Genomic DNA, 21,769 nt, shown 5'->3' with positions numbered 1-21,769 from the left:
TGGCCAGCAATGAGTCCAGACCTGAATCCCATAGAACACCTGTGGAGAGATCTAAAAATGGCAGTTTGGAGAAGGCACCCTTCTAATATCAGGGACCTGGAGCAGTTTGCCAAAGAAGAATGGTCTAAAATTCCAGCAGAGCATTGTAAGAAACTTATTGATGGTTACCGGAAGCGGTTGGTCGCAGTTATTTTGGCTAAAGGTTGTGCAACCAAGTATTAGGCTGAGGGTGCCAATACTTTTGTCTGGCCCATTTTTGGAGTTTTGTGTGAAATGATCAATGTTTTGCTTTTTGCTTCATTCTCTTTCGTGTTTTTTAATTTAAGACAAATTAAATGAAGATAATAATACCAAAGAATTTGTGTTTGCAATCATTTTCAGGAAGAAACTGAGTATTACCTGACAGAATTGCAGGGGTGTCAATACTTTTGGCCACAACTGTACATATATACATACATACATACACACTTTGAGCTTTATATATTAGATGAGGGAGTTATGCCAAATGACAAACATGGCTCTGCTACATCTGTAAGTAAGCTGAATTTAAGCAAAAGCATTATAAATGCAGAATGGTCAAATTGCTGGATGAGCTTTCTGGATGCCCTGGTGCCGGTGTTTGCGCTGTCACGCTACTGCACACCAGGACGTACAGCAACGCGACCAACAGGTTTTGGATTTATTATTTTCTTCTGTGATATTTTATTGGATTGTTTCATTGCAGACAGGGTTTCGCTGTTAATCCACCTTTACTGGGGATGGCCAGATATTTGTGGTATTAATACACAAACATCTTTAATCCACACAGCTCTTGCTAATACATGGGGGTCCTGGGCAGGTGACCACCTCGCAATGACGGGTATACAGGGTTTATCTTCGTGAGACATTTATTTTGGTTTCCTTTCTTTGGTAGCATCATTGTTGGCACTTGCTATGTGGTGGGGGCCCTCTGTGTGGCGCTGTAGGTGGGGGCCCTCTGTGTGACTGTGTTTGGTGGGGGTCCTCTGTGTGGCGCTGTTTGGTGGGGGCCCTCTGTGTGACGCTGTTTGGTGGGGGCCCTCTGTGTGGCGCTGTTTGGTGGGGGCCCTCTGTGTGGCGCTGTTTGGTGGGGGTCCTCTGTGTGACGCTGTTTGGTGGGGGCCCTCTGTGTGGCGCTGTTTGGTGGGGGCCCTCTGTGTGGCGCTGTTTGGTGGGGGCCCTCTGTGTGACGCTATTTGGTGGGGGCCCTCTGTGTGGAGCTGTTTGGTGGGGGTCCTCTGTGTGGCGCTGTTTGGTGGGGAGCCTCTGTGTGGCGCTGTTTGGTGGGGGCCCTCTGTCTGACGCTATAGGTGGGGCCCCCAGCCCCTTATGTATTATCAACGACCAAAGGGGCGGCAAATTTTTCGACCGCCCCGGGCGCCACAAACAGTTGCTACGCCACTGATCGTGGTGCTTGGTTACACTCGTTACTCGATTGAGTATCGCGGGTGCTCAAGTGCCATTCTCAAGTAGTTTTGGATTAGAGGCATACAGGCAGGATTTATTGCCTTACAGGCCTTCCATAGGTATACTGCTGCTGTAAGCTAAAAACAAAAGTCCTTTTCAAGGCAACATATTTTCTTTTACCTATTAATACCAGAAAATTTGCATGCATAAATTATATACGTAATTTAAAAAAGCACAAGGCGTGGGGTAAGGGACAGAGAAGTTTACGTGCTGCTAATGGTGCACGCAGAGGCCAAAGCCGTTGGCCAAGTGAAACTATGCATGCTTTGGGAACACAACAAACACGATCATCCATGAGACGTAGGTTCCTGTCCCATTTTGCAGAGGGTTGCAGGACACCACTCTTAAAGAGAGATCAGTGCAAACAGGTGGTTGGTTAAATGGCAGATAATGCTTCCAGTATTTCCCAGCACTACCTGTCTTCCACACGGTCCAGTCTCACTAGCCAGGAGTCTGGACCACAGAATCCTCACCCTGATCCTCTTTCCTCCCACCATGGCGAGTCCCAGGAGCAGTAACGGCGTTAGGGGCAGGCAGACCAGGCAGCTGCCTAGGTTCCCCGCTAACCCAGGGGCCCCCGGGTAGCGGCACATTACACATCCGCTATGGGGCCCGTGAGGCGGGGGGGCTTACCTGCCGCTAGTGGCGACTCCCCCCACCGCCGCCACATTGAACTATACCGGTGTCTGCATTAGTATAGAAGTTGAACCAAAGCAAATGCCGAAATTCTTAAGTGGATTCTATCACTGTGAACAAAAAAATCATACACCAATCAGATAGGAGAATGTATGCATATAAGATATGATTAATCAGAAGCTGTAAAGTGCATTTCTACAAGGACAGCTCCATGGTCTACTTCCATATTTTCACCTGCAGTACGATTAGAATATCACAATACTCCGAGCTCCTGCCCCACTGCTAAGCAGTTCAAATGCTTGATTTTTCATTGATTGAATCATTTGATTTTTTCCAGGGCTAGCTTCTTGCTTACTAAATGTTCCAGATTGTTCCTTTTGTTCATATAATCTGTAACCAGTTTTGGGATATCAGAACCCTTGTAGCCTCCAAATATAGATCCTTTCAAGGTACGCCCTGTGACAAGCAAACCTGGATGCAAACAAAGTGTGTCCTTGGGAGATGCCACACCCAACACAACAGCAACACCATTTCCACAGTAAGTACACTGGAGAGCAGTCAGCATGGTTTCAGTGCGTCCTGCACATTCAATGGCAAAATCCACTCCTCCGTTAGTTAGCTCCGTAATGACCTCATGGATGGGTTTATCATAATCCTTTGGGTTTAGGCACTCAGTGGCTCCCAGTTGTAGGGCTTTTGGATACTTATCCTTATGTGAACCTACGCCAATGATTCGTGTAGCGCTTGCATCCTTGCATCCTACAATTGCTGAACAACCAACTCCTCCCAAGCCAAAAACAGCACAACTAGAGCGCTTGGTCACCTTAGCAGTGTTGACAGCTGCACCATATCCAGTAGCAAATCCACAGCCTATAAGACAAACTTCAACAAGGGCACGGGCATCTGGGTCGCCCTCCAAGGGCTGTGGGGTACTCGGTACCGGGCCAGTGTAAGTGGGATAAGTCACAGCAGCTGTGACCCGGTCCGTGGCCCTGGGCGCCCAAATCAATGGTGGTTTGTAATATAGTTTATGTGATAGTTTGTGACGCCACCTGTGGTGTTTGGCAAGCAAGATGGTAAGCCAACGCTGCGTGCAGATCCTCTGGGGCTGATGGTGTGTTGCAGCATAGATGGTGTAGCTCCCCGCAGGTGAAGCTGTAACCCCAGGACAGTGTATAGGCGTAGGCGGTGTGAGGAATGTTGGTAGCCAGATGTAGCGGTGCTGACGGTGTTGGCGCACAAATGAATGGAAGACACCAGGGCTTGCAGTTCCAAAGCTTTACTCACAGTTCATGGTACACACTGGTGCCTGACTCCGGGGTAGAGACTCAATCAACCTCCCGGGCTAGTCAGGATTATCCTCTCCAACACTCCGCCAACATGTACCTTTCCTGAACGACTCCTCTATTGCGCCTTTTAGTGTGAAGAGCTCGAGCACCGTGGTACTCTGAAGTTCCTCCTGTCAGATGTTCCTAACAACTCTACTCGTATGGCAGACAGCTGTAGCCTCTCTTGGGGACTCCCTTCTCCGGAGTCCTGGCTCTCTATTCAGTTGCTGTTGTGCCCCAAGTCTTAGATGGGAGTAGTGCATTTACAGCCAACTACTCCACCGGTGTCTGCTGCAGAACCATAAGTGTCCATACAACCTCGGGGACCGGTCCCTGGCCTTGCGCTGAGAACCTATAGGCAGGGTTCCTCTTCCAACCCACAACTCCTCTCTGTTCTCCTACTCCTTCGTTCCGCACTGTTTCTTCTCTCTCTTATGGAAGCTTAGGTTGCAGTTCTACGTCTTTCTCCTTCTGTTCCTTTTCCGTGCCAGATGGCTCAGGTCACTGAGGCAGCTGCAGCACTCCTTCCTCCATCCCTTCTTCCAGGGATCCCCACTCCTCCCGAGTGGCTCCTTTCCTTCCTTTCTGACCCTCTGTCAGACTGAACCTCCAGACTGATCTGTAATTCTAAACCTTCCCAACCTTTTATATATCTCAACTCCACCCACCTCCCAGCACATCTCGTGTTACGAAGCAAGGACCCACGAAAGGTGCGCTGCTACCCTCTAAGCATGGAGCCGCAATGTGGTCCTGCTGAACTATCCTGTGTGTGGGGTGCAGGTGTTGGAGTGTGGAAAGGAGTCCCCTACTTACCTAGGTGGTGGGGCACTACACCTTAGGAGAAGGTGCAGTACCTCTGTGGCGACTGAGCCTCAGGGGCGCCACACATCCACTTTGGCAGCGCAAATGTCAGACACCACTGTGTATTCAGTAAATGTACTTGTGCATGCGTAATGATTAGTGTTGAGCTATACCACCCAATACTGAAAAATATCGTATCGGAATGGATCGGCCGATCTAAAAAAAAGTATCGGGTATCGCAGATTCCGATCCCGAAGTCCCATTCAAGTCAATGGAACAGAAATATCGGAATTAAAAAAAACCCTTTCTTTCCCTGTAGGTTAATTCTACATGAAGAAAAACAACTAATAATAATGTAGAATGTATTGTGGGAGGTGTAGGAGACATTAAAGCCATAGAGGTTTAGCCCAATCAAATGGAATAGCAGGATTTTTTTTTTTTTTAAAGACGTTCGTAGTTACAAAGATATTGACTATGTTAAAGTCTTTAATTTTTTGTCAGATATGTATGTTTCACTACTTCCATGCTCTTTACCTTCTTTTTTACTTCTCCCACACTTTCTCCTTCATGATCCTCAGCAGCAGCATCTTTTTCATCAACTTCTTCTTCTTTTTCTTCTTTTTTTTCTTCTTTTTCTTTTTTTTTTTTTACATTCTTCATATTCTTCTTATTCAACTATTACTCTTCTTCATATTCTACTTCTTCATCTTCTTCCTATTCTTCTTCATCATATTCTTATTTGTGTCAGGCATTCCTGTAGTTGTTATCTATAAAAGTTTGAAGATTACACCTTCCGTTCAGCCTGTCACAAAAGATTTACAACAGGATTTGTCCACGTTCAGTTTGTCCTGCAGCAGCAGGCCTTTTCCAGGGGCACCACGAGGAGGAACGGACACACCCCTGTTGTGAGTTCATTTTCCCCTTCACCGTCGCTGTCTGATGAACTCCCTCTTCTGGTGAAGGAAGGTAGTGAGGCTGATTACCAAACACCTGATCTGGTAGATGATGACTGGGTAACAGGAAATTCTGACTGGATATAAGGCAGCCGACGCCCTTCTGAGTCGCTGGTGATTTCTCTGCTGGATTCTTGGAGACCAGTCTGATTCCTGCTTCCCAAAGATAAATTTTTGCTCTGCTATTGAACTTATTAGTTTTGTTTTGTTTACCTTGTTTTTTGGAGTTCAGCCATCCCCGGTCGGGGGTGTGCTGAGTTCCATTTTTGTCTCTTGGCTCTGTCTTCAGAATTTACCTGAGTGCTGATATAGCGACTTCAGGGCCTGTTTTTCCTATCAGACGGTTGGGACATTTTTTGGTAGGGTTTTTTACGGATTGCAGACAGCAGCTTTTCTATCCTGTCCTTTTTAGTTAGCTTGGGCCCCATCTTTTGCTCAACCTATCTTTCTATCTGTGTTAGTGTTTTCATCTTGCTTCACCGTCATTATTTGTTGGGGCTGCCTATTGCTTTGGGGTCTGCTCTGGGGCAGTTTAGATTTCCCCTTTCTTTCTTTAGGCCTATTTAGTTCTCTGGCTGTGATCGAGGGGTCTAGGGCATCGTAGGAACCCCCCACGGCTACTGTTAGTTGTTGTGGATAGGATCAGGGGTCTGCAATCTGATAGCTACCAACCTCTCCGGTTTTTCTGGACTTAGCTTGTATTTTTGTTTTTTCCTCCTTCGGTGACTCATTCATAACAGAATTACCAGCCATACCGCAGATCCTAGGGTACTCAATAGCAGGAAAGAATTGTAAAAAAAAAAAGAGAGTTTGTCAGAATGTTTTTTTTTTTTTTTTGTGTATATTTCTTCCTCTATGTCTCTGAGGCCGTAGGGGGAATTTTTTTTTTTCTTTCTCAATGGAGATGAAGCAATTGTCTGATCGTGTGGAGCAGCTCACTGCTGAAGTGCGGGGAATTTCCGCCTATCTTGCTCATTCTCATGCTGCTGAACCAAAGAACCCTACTCCTGATGTGTTTTTGGGGATCGGTCTAAATTTTTGAATTTTAAGAATAATTGTAAATTATTTTTTGCCTTGAAGCCTAACTCGTCGGGGAGCTCCACGCAGCAGGTTAAAATTGTCATCTCTTTGCTGCGCGGCGATCCCCAGGATTTCTTTGAAACCTGATGATCCTATTCTTACTAATGTGGACGCATTTTTTCAAGCCTTGGGGTTGTTGTATGATGAACCTAATGCTATTGATCAGGCTGAAAAGGCCCTGTTGGCATTGAGCCAGGGTCGGGATTCTGCAGAGTTGTACTGTCAAAAATTCCAAAAGTGGGCGGTCCTTACTACCTGGAATGATGGTGCCTTGGCAGATCTCTTTCGGAAGCGTTTGTCAGAAACCGTAAAAGATACTATGGTGGTCTCTTGGCTCTGTCTTCAGAATTTACCTGAGTGCTGATATAGCGACTTCAGGGCCTGTTTTTCCTATCAGACGGTTGGGACATTTTTTGGTAGGGTTTTTGGTAGGGTTTTTTACGGATTGCAGACAGCAGCTTTTCTATCCTGTCCTTTTTAGTTAGCTTAGGCCCCATCGTTTGCTCAACCTATCTTTCTATCTGTGTTAGTGTTTTCATCTTGCTTCACCGTCATTATTTGTTGGGGGCTGCCTATTGCTTTGGGGTCTGCTCTGGGGCAGTTTAGATTTCACCTTTCTTTCTTTAGGCCTATTTTGTACTCCGGCTGTGATCGAGGGGTCTAGGGCATCGTAGGAACCCCCCACGGCTACTGTTAGTTGTTGTGGATAGGATCAGGGGTCTGCAATCCGATAGCTACCAACCTCTCCAGTTTTTCTGGACTTAGCTTGTATTTTTGTTTTTTCCTCCTTCGGTGACTCTTTCATAACACACCCCCATACACTGCTTAGTCTTCTTCTGCTAATAAATTTGATAATATCCTTTGCTCAGATTTTTAGTCTTATGCTTAATGTTCTTCTGCTTTTGTTTTTTATGCTTCTTGGTCTTCTGTCTCTTGTTGTTCTGCATCTTGGTGGTTGTCTTCCTGTTCTTTGTCCTCTTGGTCATCTTATTCAGGGTCATCTTTTAGGTATTCTTCTGTGTGGTCTTCAGGGTATTTGTCTTCAGGGTCATTTTCATGGAGATCCAGAGTGAGAATCAAAAACCATTTCCACAAGCTTGAACTTGGAAAAGTAGCAGAAGTTACAAGAAGGCTGAGGAACTGTCGAGAACCAGCTGACGGTATTGGAACCCGGAGTGGCAGCAGAATGAACAAGAGCCAATGGCGCAACCATGGACCAGCTGACTGTGCTGGAACACAGTTACTAAGCAGGAGGTACCTGTGCTCCAAAGCACTACCAAGGACCAGCAGACGTTGCTGGAACTCGGATACCAAGAAGGAGGCACCTAGGCCAAAGGCACTGCCGAAAACCAGCTGACGGTGCTGGAACCCGGATGGGTAGCAGAAGGAACAAGAGCCAATGGGACAACCGTGGAACAGCTGACGGTGCTGGAACACCGTTACTAAGCAGGAGGTACCTGTGCTCCAAAGCACTACCAAGGACCAGCAGACGTTGCTGGAACTCGGATACCGACAAGGAGGCACCTAGGCCAAAGGCTCTGCCGGGAACCAGCTGACGTTGCTGGAACCCGGATGGGTAGCAGAAGGTACCCATGATTAACAAAGTTTTGCATCCGCGAGCAGGCCGCAGTTACCGAAACCCACAGTCCTACAGGGGGTGCTTGTCCTATTGGCACTATGGAACCAGCCTTTTTTACCAGAACCCGCAGCCCAAATAGGAAGCACCGAAACTGCAGGCACCATAGACTCGGCTAACCCTACCGCAACACGACAGGACAACGTATCGGTGGCAAAGTGACGTTGACACTACCCGGAAACAGCAGGCGTGCTGTAACAAGGCTGGGCAGGAGGGAGTACCCGTGCCAAAGACAATGCCGAGAACCAGCTGACGGTGCTGGAACCCGGATGGGTAGCAGAAGCTACAATACTCAATGGAACTACCGAGAACCAGCTGACGGTGCTGGAACCAGGAGGGGCAGCAGAAGGAACAAGAGCCAATGGCCCAACCGTGGACGAGCTGACGGTGCTGGAACACGGTTTCTAAGCAGGAGTTACATGTGCTAAAAAGCACTACCAAGATCCAGCAGACGTTGCTGGAACTCGGATACCGACAAGGAGGCAACAAAGCCAAAGGCTCTGCCGGGAACCAGCAGACAGTGCTGAAACCCGGATTGGTAGCAGAAGGTACCCATGATCAACAAAGTTGCAAGGCCGCGAGCAGGACGCAGTTTCCGAAACCCACAGTCCAACAGGGGGTGCTTGTCCTATTGGCACTACAGAACCAGCCTTTATTACCAGAACCCGCAGCCCACATAGAAAGCACCAAAACTGCAGGCACCATAGACTCGGCAAACCCGACCGTAACACGACAGGACAACGTATCGGTGGCAAAGTTACGTTGACACTACCCGGAAACAGGCGTGCTGGAACCAGGCTGGGCAGGAGGGAGTACCCGTGCCAAAGACACTGCCGAGAACCAGCTGACGGTGCTGGAACCCGGATGGGTAGCAGAAGCTACAAGAGTCAATGGAACTACCGAGAACCAGCTGACGGTGCTGGAACCCAGAGGGGCAGCAGAAGGAACAAGAGCCAATGGCACAACCGTGTACCAGCTGACAGTGCTGGAACACGGTTTCTAAGCTGGAGTTACCTGTGCTGAAAAGCAATACCAAGAACCAGCAGACGTTGCTGGAACTCGGATACCGACAAGGAGGCATCAATGCCAAAGGCTCTGCCGGGAACCAGCAGACGGTGCTGGAACCCGGATGGGTAGCAGAAGGTACCCATGATCAACAAAGTTGCAAGGCCGCGAGCAGGACGCAGTTTCCGAAACCCACAGTCCAACAGGGGGTGCTTGTCCTATTGGCACTACAGAACCAGCCTTTATTACCAGAACCCGCAGCCCACATAGAAAGCACCAAAACTGCAGGCACCATAGACTCGGCAAACCCGACCGCAACACGACAGGACAACGTATCGGTGGCAAAGTTACATTGACACTACCCGGAAACAGGCGTGCTGGAACCAGGCTGGGCAGGAGGGAGTACCCGTGCCAAAGACTCTGCCGAGAACCAGCTGACGGTGCTGGAACCGGGATGAGTAGCAGAAGCTACAAGAGTCAATGGAACTACCGAGAACCAGCTGACGGTGCTGGAACTCAGAGGGGCAGCAGAAGGAACAAGAGCCAATGGCACAACCGTGGACCAGCTGACGGTGCTGGAACACGGTTTCTAAGCAGGAGGTACCTGTGCTAAAAAGCACTACCAAGGACCAGCAGACGTTGCTGGAACTCGGATACCAAGAAGGAGGCACCTAGGCCAAAGGCTCTGCCGGGAACCAGCTGACGGTGCTGGAACCAGGCTGAGCAGGAGGGAGTACCCGTGCCAAAGACACTTCTGAGCTGCAACTGGCGATGTTGGAGCCATGGGGTCAATCATGCAGCAGGCTGAGGCCTACTTCGAGCTAGTTTTATATTGGTTGTACACAACTACTGATTTTAACCGGGCTCTACTTGGGCCTCTGGTTCTACTGTCTCTAGTATTTCCCCTGGCCTACAACCCCGCCAGTCGCCGCTCTGAAGTGGCGTGTGCACAATCCACACTTGTTCCTGTGTGACTGGGGCTCAGTCACGTCAGTTGATCCACTGATGTGTGTCCGGCAAGGTCTCCTGCTCTGTCCACATTCCGACTACTAGTAATGGGAATGGGGACAGAGCGGCAGACATTGCCGGACACACATCAGTGAATCAACTGACGTGCCTGAGCCACAGTAACACAGGAACAAGTGTGGATTGTGCACACGCCACTTCAGAGCAGCGACTGGCGGGGTTGGAGGCCAGGGGAAATACTAGAGACAGTAGAGCCAGAGGCCTAAGTGGAGCACGGTGGAAAATCAGTAGTAGTGTGATTTTGGAGGCAGCAGGAGACTTTGCCATCCACATAGCAGGGGAACAGCAGGCGTTACTGAACCCCACAGACACAGGAGCGAGTGTTTGAATCTGTGCAGACAGCACTTCCAAGCTACAACTGGCTGTGTTGTAGCCCAGGATCAATGCTCCGAGCAGGCTGAGGCCTACTTGGAGCGAGGAGAAAATGCGTTGCAGTGTGAGTTTGGAGGCAGCAGGAGACATTGCCATTCACACAGCAGGGGAACAGCTGGCATTACTGAACCCCACTAACACAGGAGCTAGTGTGTTTTGCTCTGTGAAGACGGCACTTCTGAACACCAACTGGCGTTGTAGGAGCACAGGATGAGGCATGGAGCAGGCTGAGGTCTGATGTTGTTGGCATGTGGATGGAGCAGGAGACTTTGCCGTCTACACAGCAGGGGAACAGCTGGCATTACTGAACCCCACTAACACAGGAGCTAGTGTGTTTTGCTCTGTGAAGACGGCACTTCTGAACACCAACTGGCGTTGTTGGAGCACAGGATGAGGCATGGAGCAGGCTGAGGTCTGATGTTGTTGGCATGTGGATGGAGCAGGAGACTTTGCCGTCTACACAGCAGGGGAACAGCTGGCATTACTGAATCCCACTAACACAGGAGCTAGTGTGTTTTGTTCTGTGAAGACGGCACTTCTGAACACCAACTGGCGTTGTTGGAGCCCAGGATGAAGCATGGAGCAGGCTGAGGCCAACTTGCAGCACGTTTTATAGAGGTTGTAGACTACTACTGATTGTAACCGTGCTCCACTTAGGTCTCAGGCTCCACTGTCTCTAGTATTTCCCCTGGCCTCCAACCCCACCAGTGACAGCTCTGAAGTGGCGTCTGCACAATCCACACTTGTTCCTGTGTTACTTGGGCTCAGTCCTGTCAGTTGATCCCCTGATGTGTGTCCGGCAAGGTCTCCTGCTCTGTCCTCATTCATACTACTAGTAATGGGAATGTGGACAGACCAGGAGACCTTGCCGGACACACATCAGGGGATCAACTGACGTGACTGAGCCCCAGTAACTCAGGAAGAAGTGTGGATTGTGCAGACGCCACTTCAGAGCAGCAACTGGCGGGGTTGGAGGCCAGGGGAAATACTAGAGACAGTGGAGCCAGAGGCCTAAGTGAAGCACGGTTAAAAATCAGTAGTAGTTTGAATGTGGATGGAGCAGGAGACTTTGCAGTCCACACAGCAGGGGAGCAGCTGGCATTACTGAACCCCAATAACACAGGAGCTAGTGTTTTTCTCTGTGCAGACGACACATCTGAGCGACAACTGGCTGTGTTGAAGCCCAGGGATTATAGTTCAGGTGGTAGAAACATGAACACAACAGGAGACCTGGATACAGTTGCCAACCAATTATTTAGTCGGGAAGAGGACTGGCAAATTCTGGGGAGATCCAGGCCTTGTTCATTTTCAGAAAAGTAAGCCGGTCAACGTTATCGGAAGAAAGTCGCGTGCGACGGTCTGTTAGTACACCACCTGCGGCACTAAAGACGCGTTCCGATAATACACTGGCAGCAGGGCAAGCCAGCACCTCCAATGCATACTGGCTAAGCTCTGGCCATGTATCCAGCTTAGAGACCCAAAACTTGAAGGGGGAAGAGCCATCTGGGAGTACACTCACAGGGCAAGACATGTAGTCTGTCACCATCTGATGGAAACGTTGCCTCCTGCTGACTGGAGCCGTCAGTGATGGTGTAGACAATTGTGGCGGACACACAAAACTTTGCCACATTTGGGCCATAGTGGTCTTGCCTTGTGCTGAGGCGCTGCCTCTGCTCCCTCTTTGTGCCGAGTTTCCTCCACTGGCTCGACGCACAGAGGTGCTTTGTAAAGCACTAGCACCACTGCTGTCGGGTGGAATGGAAAACATGATGGACTGCACCAGTGTGTCTTGGTACTCCCGCAGTTTACACTCCCGGTTCAACGTTGGTGTGAGGGTTTGCAAGTTGTCCCGGTAGCGAGGATCTAGGAGGGTGTACACCCAATAATCAGCCGTATAGAGAATGTGGGCGATGCGACGGTCGTTTCTCAGGCACTGCAGCATGAAGTCAACCATGTGCTGAAGACTCCCAACTACCAAAGAACCGCTGTCCCCTGCTTGAGGCGTGATCTCTGCCTGCTCTGCATCACCCCACCCTCGCTGTACATACTGACTAGAGCTTTGTGTACCTCCCTCCTCTGGAGAGATGTCTTCCTCCTCCATCGACTCCTCCTCATCCGCCTCACAAAGTGTCCCCTGCCTAGGCCTTTGTGAGGAAGCACGTAGCGCAGACTGTCCAGTAGCAGATGGCATTTGGGACTCCTCATCCTCCACCTCTTCCAAAACCTCATCCCTTAGTGCTTGCAGTGTTTTTTGAAGCAGACAGATAAGGGGGACAGTCATGCTGACTAGTGCATCATCTGCACTCGCCATCCGCGTGGAATCATCGAAGGCACGCAAAACGAGGCAGATGTCCTTCATAGAGGCCCAGTCAGTGGTGCTGAAGTGTGACCGGCGCACAGTGCGACTTGTTTGCGCCTGATGCAGCTGGTACTCTATGACTGCTGCCTGCTGCTCACACAACCGCTCCAACATATGTAACGTAGAATTCCACCTGGTGGGTAAGTCACATATGATGCGATGTTCCGGAAGGCGTAATCGGCGCTGCAGAGCAGCAAGGCGCGACCTTGCCGTGCTGGAACGCTGCAAGTGAGCGCACTCTATGCGGACCTTGTGCAGCAGTGCATCAAGATCCGGATAGTCGCTCAGAAAGCTCTGCACGACCAAGTTGAGCACATGTGCCAGACATGGGATGTGAGTGAGGTTGCAAAGGCCAAGAGCTGCCACCAGATTTCGGCCATTGTCACACACTACCAAGCCCGGCTGGAGATTCGCTGGCAGAAACCACACGTCGCTCTCCTGCTTGATGGCATTCCAGAGCTCCTGCGCTGTGTGGCTTCGATTCCCCAAAGAAATTAATTTCAGTACGGCCTGTTGACGTTTGGCGACGGCTGTGGTCATATCAGTCATAACAGGCTCCTGCTGCGCTGTTTCAGAGGAACTTGAGTAGGAGGAGGAGTCAATGTGTACAGACTGGATTCCTGCAATCCATGGAGTTGGCAGAACACGTACAGCGCCACTCTCCAGATCTGTACCCGGCTCAGCAACATTGACCCAATGGGCAGTGAGGGAAAGGTATCGTGTCCCTGTCCATGGTTACTGGTCCACGCATCGGTGGTCAGGTGGACCTTGCTACTGACGGCGTTTAGTAGCGCATATTTTATGTTTGCCTCCACATGTTTCTGCAGGGCAGGGACGGCTCGCCTGCTGAAATAAAAGCGGCTGGGCACGGTGTATTGTGGGACCGCCAATGCCATGAAGTCCCGGAAGGTGTCAGTCTCCACCAGCCTGAATGACAGCATTTCAAGTGCCAGTAGTTTGGCAATGCCAGCATTCATAGCCTGTGCTCGGGGATGGTTTGCCGAGTATGGTCACCTTTCTCCCATGCCTGTGCTACCGATGGCTGTCGAGTGGCCTGGGAGTGTGAGGATGACTTGGAATGTGGTGCTGTGGGTGGAATGTCACAGGGTCTCCGGACAACAGTGCCAGAGGTTCTTCCTTGGCGATCCTGTGAGGAAGCCGAACCAGCTGTGTGTGAGCTGGAGGAAGAGGCCCCAACACGAGCTGAAGAGGTGGTAGGTGGTGCTGTACGTTGGCCTACGTCTTCAGTGTGTCTGTGTAACTCCACCTCGTGCTTGGTCCGCACATGTTTCCACATATTAGTGGTATTGAGGTTGCTGACATTTTTCCCTCTTTTGACTCTCTGATGACACAGCTTGCATTTGACAAAGCAAATGTCATCTGCAACTGTGTCAAAAAAGGACCACGCACTGCAAGTCTTGGGAGCGCCCGTTTTGCCTTTTGAAAGTGGAATGCTCCTAACGTGTGCCGAAGTGGAGGCTACAGGCAACCAAGTCTGCCCCTCTCCCTCTCCCTCCGGTTTTGGCCGTTCGGGGAATCTCTTCCTCAGAGTTGCTCCCACCACCTTCCTGTTCCTCACGCCATGATGGGTCAAGGACCTCATCATCTACACTCCCCTCTTCAAACACCTGCTTCTCCTGGGTTGTCTCGCCAGCACCGTACGCAACAGAAAGTGGCAACTGTGTCTCGTCATCATCTGATGCGTACTGAGGTGTGCTGACCATAGGCACTGACCCACCCGCCTCTTCAGATTCAGAGGGACAAAGAAGTTGCGCATCACTGCATACTCCCTCTTCTTCACAATCTGGAATGCTGCTTGGCTGGCCCCCTCTTTCCAAACCAACAGATTCCAAGAACAGAAGTAGAGACTGTGATGGCTCCTGTCCAGTGCTCTCTGACTGCCTGGGCACTTTGGCAGGTGGTGAAGAGACAGATGGTTGCTCTTCGGTGCTCTGGCCCTGAGAGGATGTGGAAGTAATTGAAGTCGATGCGTTAGCTGGCATCCATCCCACAACGGCTTCAATTTGTTCCTCCCGCAGCAGTGGGGTACGTTGAGGTCCTACAAAGCTGCGCATAAAGGACTGTTGCCTGCTAAAACTGGGGGATGCTGACTCACTGGTGCCAACAGCAGGCACAGACTCTCCACGTCCTCTCCCTGCAGAATCCCCACGTCCTCTCCCTGCAGAATCCCCACGTCCTCTCCCTGCTGAAACTCCACGCCCACGTGCCTTACTCCCTGCCTTCTTCATCTTGCTAGACTGAGAAAGATAGGCAGAAAAGTACAAAGGGGGGCCTTAGTGTGCTTATTCCTGAACAGCTGGTTACAGGTATAAGAAACACTAATTTTATGAAGTGTGTGTATCGACTACACTTTAATGGGAGCTAATGTGGCCTACACAACTTTCAACTGTAGTGTTTGGTGAACTTTGCTGTTTTTTTTGGGGGGAAAAAAAACTAAAATGATGTGATCAAAGATTTGAAAGTGAGAGTATCACCAACTTTCTGGAGCTATTACAATGCAGGCAGGTAACCTACAATGCAAAAGATGAGGCTCCAAAAAATTTGGGTAATACTAATCTGGCTGCAGCTGAAGGGCACAAGCCAGAAAAAAGGCTTCTCTACTCCTATATAGTGTTTGCAACCAACCAATGTAGATGGATATGGATGGATGCACACTAATAGGAGAAGAAAAAATGAGCTGCAATTAAAGAAAAATATGTGCGAGGCAGTGACGCACGCTGAGCAGCCTACAACCAGACGTAGCTGCCGGACACACTACTCAGCGTGAGCTGCACTCACACACAGTCAGAGACCTCTCAGACAGCCGTGAACAGTGCAGCTAAGTGGGCACTAGCACTGACAGGCTGCAGAAAGGCTCCGCTGTGTACTCCTAGAGTGTTTGCAACCACCATATATGGATACGGATGGATGCACACTAATAGGAGAAAAAATGAGCTGCAATAAAAGAAAAATGTGTGAGGCAGTGACACGCTGAGCAGCCTACAACCAGACGTAGCTGCAGGACACACTACTCAGCGTGAGCTGCACTCACACACAGTCAGAGACCTCTCAGACAGCCGTGAATAGTGCAGCTAAGTGGGCACTAGCACTGAAAGGCTGCAGAAAGGCTCCGCTGTCTACTACTAGTGTTTGCAACCAACGTATATTGATACGGATGGAAGCACACTAGATAGAATTTTTTAAAAATAAGCAGCTCAAAAAGAAAAATATGTATGAGGCAGCAGTGAGGCACGCTGGGCGGCCTACAACCAGACGTGGCTGCAGGACCCACTCCACAGCGTGAGCTGCACTCACACAGCCCTTGCAGACAGCTGTGAACACTGCTGCTAGGGAAAAGAAAGCTACAGTGGTGGTTTATGTAGCCTGGGTAAAGCACAATATTGTTTTGAGAATCGCTATTTCTAACTGTCCCTCACAGTCTTCAACAGCAGCCTGTCCCTAACTGAATTCACAGCCGAGTGACCAGAAATGGCGGCGGCTTTTATAGTGCATCATGACATCATTTCAGCAGCCAATCACAGCCATGCCAATAGTTCACATGCCTAACAGGATGTGCCCACACTTCTGAGGATTCCCATTGGCTGAATCAAAGCGAGCGGGCTGATAGCATTATGGGAACTTCCCATTCCGTTATCCGATACGAAAAAAGTATCGGAAGTCAGTATCGGAATTCCGATACAGCTAATATCGGCCGATACCCGATACTTGCGGTATCGGAAAGCTCAACACTAGTAATGATAAATCGCTTTCCCTTTACAGGTAAATCTGCTTGCACCATCATCCATCAGTCCTGATTGAGCTCCAAATGCAAACTCTAATTTTTTGCAGATGTTACTGTGTGGGCCATCGCAAGCTCTGCACGATTTCTTTTGACTTCATGAGCAAACAAGCAACACCATTTCCACAGTAAGTACACTGGAGAGCAGTCAGCATGGTTTCAGTGCGTCCTGCACATTCAACGGCAAAATCCACTCCTCCATTAGTTAGCTCAGTAATGACCTCATGAATGGGTTTATCGTAAACCTTTGGGTTTAGGCACTCAGTGGCTCCCAGTTGTAAGGCTTTTGGATACTTATCCTTATGTGAACCTACTCCAATGATTCGTGTAGCGCTTGCATCCTTGCATCCTACAATTGATGAAAAACCAACTCCTCCCAAGCCAAAAACAGCACAACTAGAGCGCTTGGTCCCCTTAGCAGTGTTGACAGCTGCACCATATCCAGTAGAAAATCCACAGCCTATAAGACAAACTTCAACAAGGGCACGGGCATCCACTTTGGCAACGTAAATGTCAGACACCACAGTGTATTCAGTGAATGTACTTGTGCATGCGTAATGATAAATCGCTTTGCCTTTACAGGTAAATCTGCTTGTACCATCATCCATCAGTCCTGATTGAGCTCCAAATGCAAACTCTAATTTTTTGCAGATGTTACTGTGTTGGCCATCGCAAGCTCTGCACGATTTATTCTGACTTCATGAGCCTTTGGAGGAGCTACTTCAATATCTTCAATGCTGAGGGGCTTGCATGGTTCCCAGGCAATAGCGGCCTTGCATTTAATAGCCTTTCCTGCGGTGCTCATGGTGGTTCCGGTTCAAAGCAATGATGGAGGAGAGAGCGTCAGCTGATGCCTCCTCTCCCATCATTCCCCTCTGCCTCTGACACTGCGGGTGTGTGATGACGTCATCGCGCACTCACTGTGTGCCAGGCAGTGCAGCCGTTGAGACAGGAGCCCCCTGAGGAAGCGACGAAATATCAAGCGAAACGTGCGTTGGGGAACGTGGTCACAGCACGAGCAGTCATTATGGGTAATTAACCTCTTCACTCTTTACTTAGTCATGTAGCGGTCTTTGCATACGTAATGTATACATAAATATATTTATTGTTGATACTGTGGTAATTGCAGGTACGCAGGATGCAGTGACGAGTCGCGAGACAATTTGGTGCTTTCTATAATAACTTTTATAAGACTAGAGGGAACTTTCCTCAGTCACGGCTTGATCACCAAAAGCGGTAATGGAGCGCCGACACCAGGGCCTAGCGGGGTACTCGGTATCGGGCCCGTTGATCTCAATGGGAGTGTCACGGAAGCTGTGACCCGGTCCGTGGCCCTGGGGCTCCATGGCAAAAAAGGGGGTGAATGAACAATGAAATAAAGTTTATGAATAGTTTGTGACGCCACCTGTGGTGTTCGGCAAGTGAGGTGTTAGACCGACGCTGCATGCAGATCCTCTGGGACTGGTGGTGGGTTGCAGCCAAGATGGTGAAGCTCCCCACAGGTGGAGCCGTAGTCCCAGGGCAGTGTAGATGTAGCAATGGAGGAGAGGCACAGGCGGTGTAGAGGCCGTTGCCCAGATGTAGCTTTGCAGGGTGTAGTGATGCGGGAATAAGTGGAGGACACCAGGGCATGTAGTTCCAAAGCTTTACTCACAGTCTGCAGTTCACACAGATGCCTGCCTCCGTGCTGTGTCCTCCGGGTCCTGGGCTCAGTCAACCTCCAGGCAAGATAGGATGCTCCCTTCGAACACTCCGCCAACATGTACCTTTCTGAATGTCTCCTCTATAGCGCCTTTTACTGAAGTACTCCTAGTACTGAGTTACACTGGAGTGCCTCCTGACAGATGTTCCCAAGAACTCTACTTGTACAGCAGACAGCTGTAGCCTGCTTCGGGGACGCCTTACTCCTGAGTCCCAGCTCACTATCCAAGTTGCTGTTGTGCCCCCAAGTCTTAGATGGGAGTAGCTCACTACTCCACCGGTGTCTGCTGCAGAGCCTTCAGTATCCATACAACCTCGGGGACCGGGCCCCGGCCTTGCGTTTAGAACTTCTAGGCAGGGTTCTTCTCTAACCAACGTCCTCTCTGTTCCATTTTTCTCCTTCATTCTGTACTAATCCCTCTCTCTCATAGAAGGTCAGGTTTCAGTCCAATGTCTTTCTCCTTCTTTCCTTTCCTGTGCCAGCTGGCTCAGATCACTGAGGCAGCTGCAGCACTCCTTCCTCCATCCCTCTTCCAGGAATCCTCACTCCTCTCCGAGTGACTCTCTCTCTCACTGACTGACTGACTAACTAACTCTTCCTGCTCTTTATGTAGTCTAAACTCCACCCGCCTCCCAGCACGTTTCGTGTTCCAAGCAGGGAACCACCAAAGGTGCTCTGCTACCCTCTAAGCAAGGAGCCGCAATGTGGCTTTGCTGAACTACCATGTTGTGTGGGATGCGAGTGTTGCAGCGTGGTCAGGAGTTCTCACCTTACCTGGATGGTGGGGCACCACACCTCAGGAGGAGGTGCAGTACCTCTGTGGCGACTGAAGCCTCCGGGGTGCCACAGTAACACGGGTTGCCCTCGCAGGGGCTCTAAAACAAGCAAACACAAACGGGTAGAACACGACTACTTCCGGCAATAGCCGGTCACTATAGGGCCGCGGTATGGCTGACTACGGGTCCGTAAATATATAGTCAACTTAGCCGTCCAGGCGTCCCTCGCCATTCGGGATGGTGGTCTTTCGGCGTAGTAGTCGCTGGGCCCAGTTGCTGAGGCGTTGGCGTAGTCTTCGCACGCTCCAGCGCTCTGATGACACTGGAGCCCCACAGGCCCCGGCTGAGTCCTTGGACGGATGGGCCGCAGTTCCCAGACTGGGGCAAGTGGCAGCGATGTAGGGTGGCGAATCACAGACCACCCACGCAGCTAACAGCTGCGACGGGGAGTCCACGGCCAGCAGAGGCTCGGCCCCTGCTGCGAACCGCTGCGGGACAGTGGTGGCCGGCGGCGGCACTGTACTTGCCGCGAACACTGGAGAGAGCAGGGCGACTGCGGGTGGCGGGTAACAGGTCGCTGCCGCGGGGTGGAGCGAGATGGCAGCGGCCGCGGGCGACCGCGGGTAGGCTGCATCCGCGGGCTGGAGCGGGGCAGCAAATCTCGGATGATCGCCCTGCCACCGTCCCTCTGGAGTCCTCAGTCGGCATCTTCCCTGGCACTGGTAGGTCGCTCTATCTTGCAGTCGCTCCCACAGTCGCCTGCTGCCTCTGTCACAGTCTGCTCACTCATCGTCCCGGGGATTCCCCGCCTCCTTTATATTGTTCCCTCCTCCAGCCCATCTGTCTGTCACAACAGCTTGTCCTCGAACTCTGTGCCCCGGGGACAGTTTCCCCCGGAACCCAGATGACGGCTCCCTTGGTTCCGGTCCGGATACTCGACGGGGGCCATTCCTCCCACACTACCATGGTGATGTTTATGATTTAGGGGCACTTGTTCAGCATACCATTGCACTGCATGGTTGGCTATATGAGCCTCCTGATACTGAGTGAATCAGCTGCCTGATGTTTACATTAACTCTTTCTATTACTATTGGTTTGACATAGGTTATTTTTTGCTCTGTCCTGCTATCATGTTCTGCTCATAGTCTGTGGCCATCAGTCTTGTGAATCATGTGTATTCATACATACTAATTGACATATGATATATTTTATTGTACATTTTACTATTTATGTAATTGATGAACTTCTGTATTAATAAATACTTATTTTTCGTTGTATATGGTAAACTCATTTTTTTCTCTGTATTTTCTGATATGTATCTGAGTTTATATACATGAAATTTTCTTGACTTTGTGCTGGTACTTTTTATGTTTATGTAGGAGCCAGACGGAAGCAGCGCATGGCACGAGGAGAGGTGAAAATTGTGGAGTTTTTTAATATATCAGTGAGTTCTGGACTGTGGGGCCATTCTCGGGGGGGGGGGGATGTGGACTGTGTTATATATTATGTGGGCTGTGTTATATTCTATGTGGCTGTGTTATATACTATGTGGGCTGTGTTATATTCTATGTGGGCTGTGTTATATACTATGTGGACTGTGTTATATACTATGTGGCTGTATTATATACTATGTGGGCTGTGTTATATATTATGTGGGCTGTGTTATATTCTATGTGGCTGTGTTATATACTATGTGGCCTGTGTTATATTCTATGTGGGCTGTGTTATATACTATGTGGACTGTGTTATTTACTATGTGGGCTGTGTTATTTACTATGTGGGCTGTGTTATATACTATGTGGACTGTGTTATTTACTATGTGGGCTGTGTTATATATTATGTGGCCTGTGTTATATACTATGTGGCTGTATTATATTCTATGTGGCTGTGTTATATACTATGTGGGCTGTGTTATATATTATGTGGCCTGTGTTATATATTATGTGGCTGTGTTATATACTATGTGGCTGTGTTATATACTATGTGGCTGTGTTATATACTATGTGGCCTGTGTTATATACTATGTGGCCTGTGTTATATACTATGTGGCCTGTGTTATTTATTATGTGGCCTGTGTTATATACTATGTGGCTGTGTTATATACTATGTGGCTGTGTTATATACCATGTGGTTGTGTTATATTCTATGTGGGCTGTGTTATATTCTATGTGGCTGTGTTATATACTATGTGGCTGTGTTATATACTATTTGGCTGTGTTATATACTATGTGGACTGTGTTATTTACTATGTGGACTGTGTTATATATTATGTGGCCTGTGTTATATACTATGTGGCTGTGTTATATACCATGTGGCTGTGTTATATTCTATGTGGCTGTGTTATATACTATTTGGCTGTGTTATATACTATGTGGACTGTGTTATTTACTATGTGGACTGTGTTATATATTATGTGGCCTGTGTTACATACCATGTGGCTGTGTTATATACTATGTGGCTGTGTTATATACTATGTGGCTGTGTTATATACTATTTGGCTGTGTTATATACTATGTGGACTGTGTTATTTACTATGTGGACTGTGTTATATATTATGTGGCCTGTGTTATATACTATGTGGCTGTGTTATATACCATGTGGCTGTGTTCTATTCTATGTGGCTGTGTTATATACTATGTGGACTGTGTTATTTACTATGTGGGCTGTGTTATTTACTATGTGGGCTGTGTTATTTACTATGTGGGCTGTGTTATATACTATATGGCTGTGTTATATACTATGTGGACTGTGTTATTTACTATGTGGGCTGTGTTATTTACTATGTGGGCTGTGTTATATACTATGTGGACT

At 49.1% G+C, this 21,769-nt stretch overlaps 1 protein-coding gene across 1 annotated transcript; it reads right to left on the bottom strand.

Annotated features, from left to right (window-relative positions):
- Window positions 1-2,440: 2,440 nt before the first annotated feature.
- On the bottom strand, window positions 2,441-19,748 carry LOC141088151 (NADP-dependent alcohol dehydrogenase-like). Its single transcript, XM_073574080.1, has 2 exons — window positions 19,745-19,748; window positions 2,441-3,003 (listed from the first exon to the last, which is right to left on the bottom strand). The coding sequence occupies exons 1-2, from the start codon at window positions 19,746-19,748 to the stop codon at window positions 2,441-2,443; spliced, it is 567 nt and encodes a 188-aa protein (XP_073430181.1).
- Window positions 19,749-21,769: the final 2,021 nt, after the last annotated feature.

This window comes from Dendrobates tinctorius, unplaced genomic scaffold, assembly GCF_039654945.1.
Source record: "Dendrobates tinctorius isolate UK_male_01 unplaced genomic scaffold, ASM3965494v1 ptg000038l, whole genome shotgun sequence".
Classification (NCBI taxonomy): Eukaryota; Metazoa; Chordata; class Amphibia; order Anura; family Dendrobatidae; genus Dendrobates; species Dendrobates tinctorius.
The sequence above is the reverse complement of the archived record's forward strand: the minus strand, read 5'-3'. Positions and strand labels throughout refer to the sequence as shown.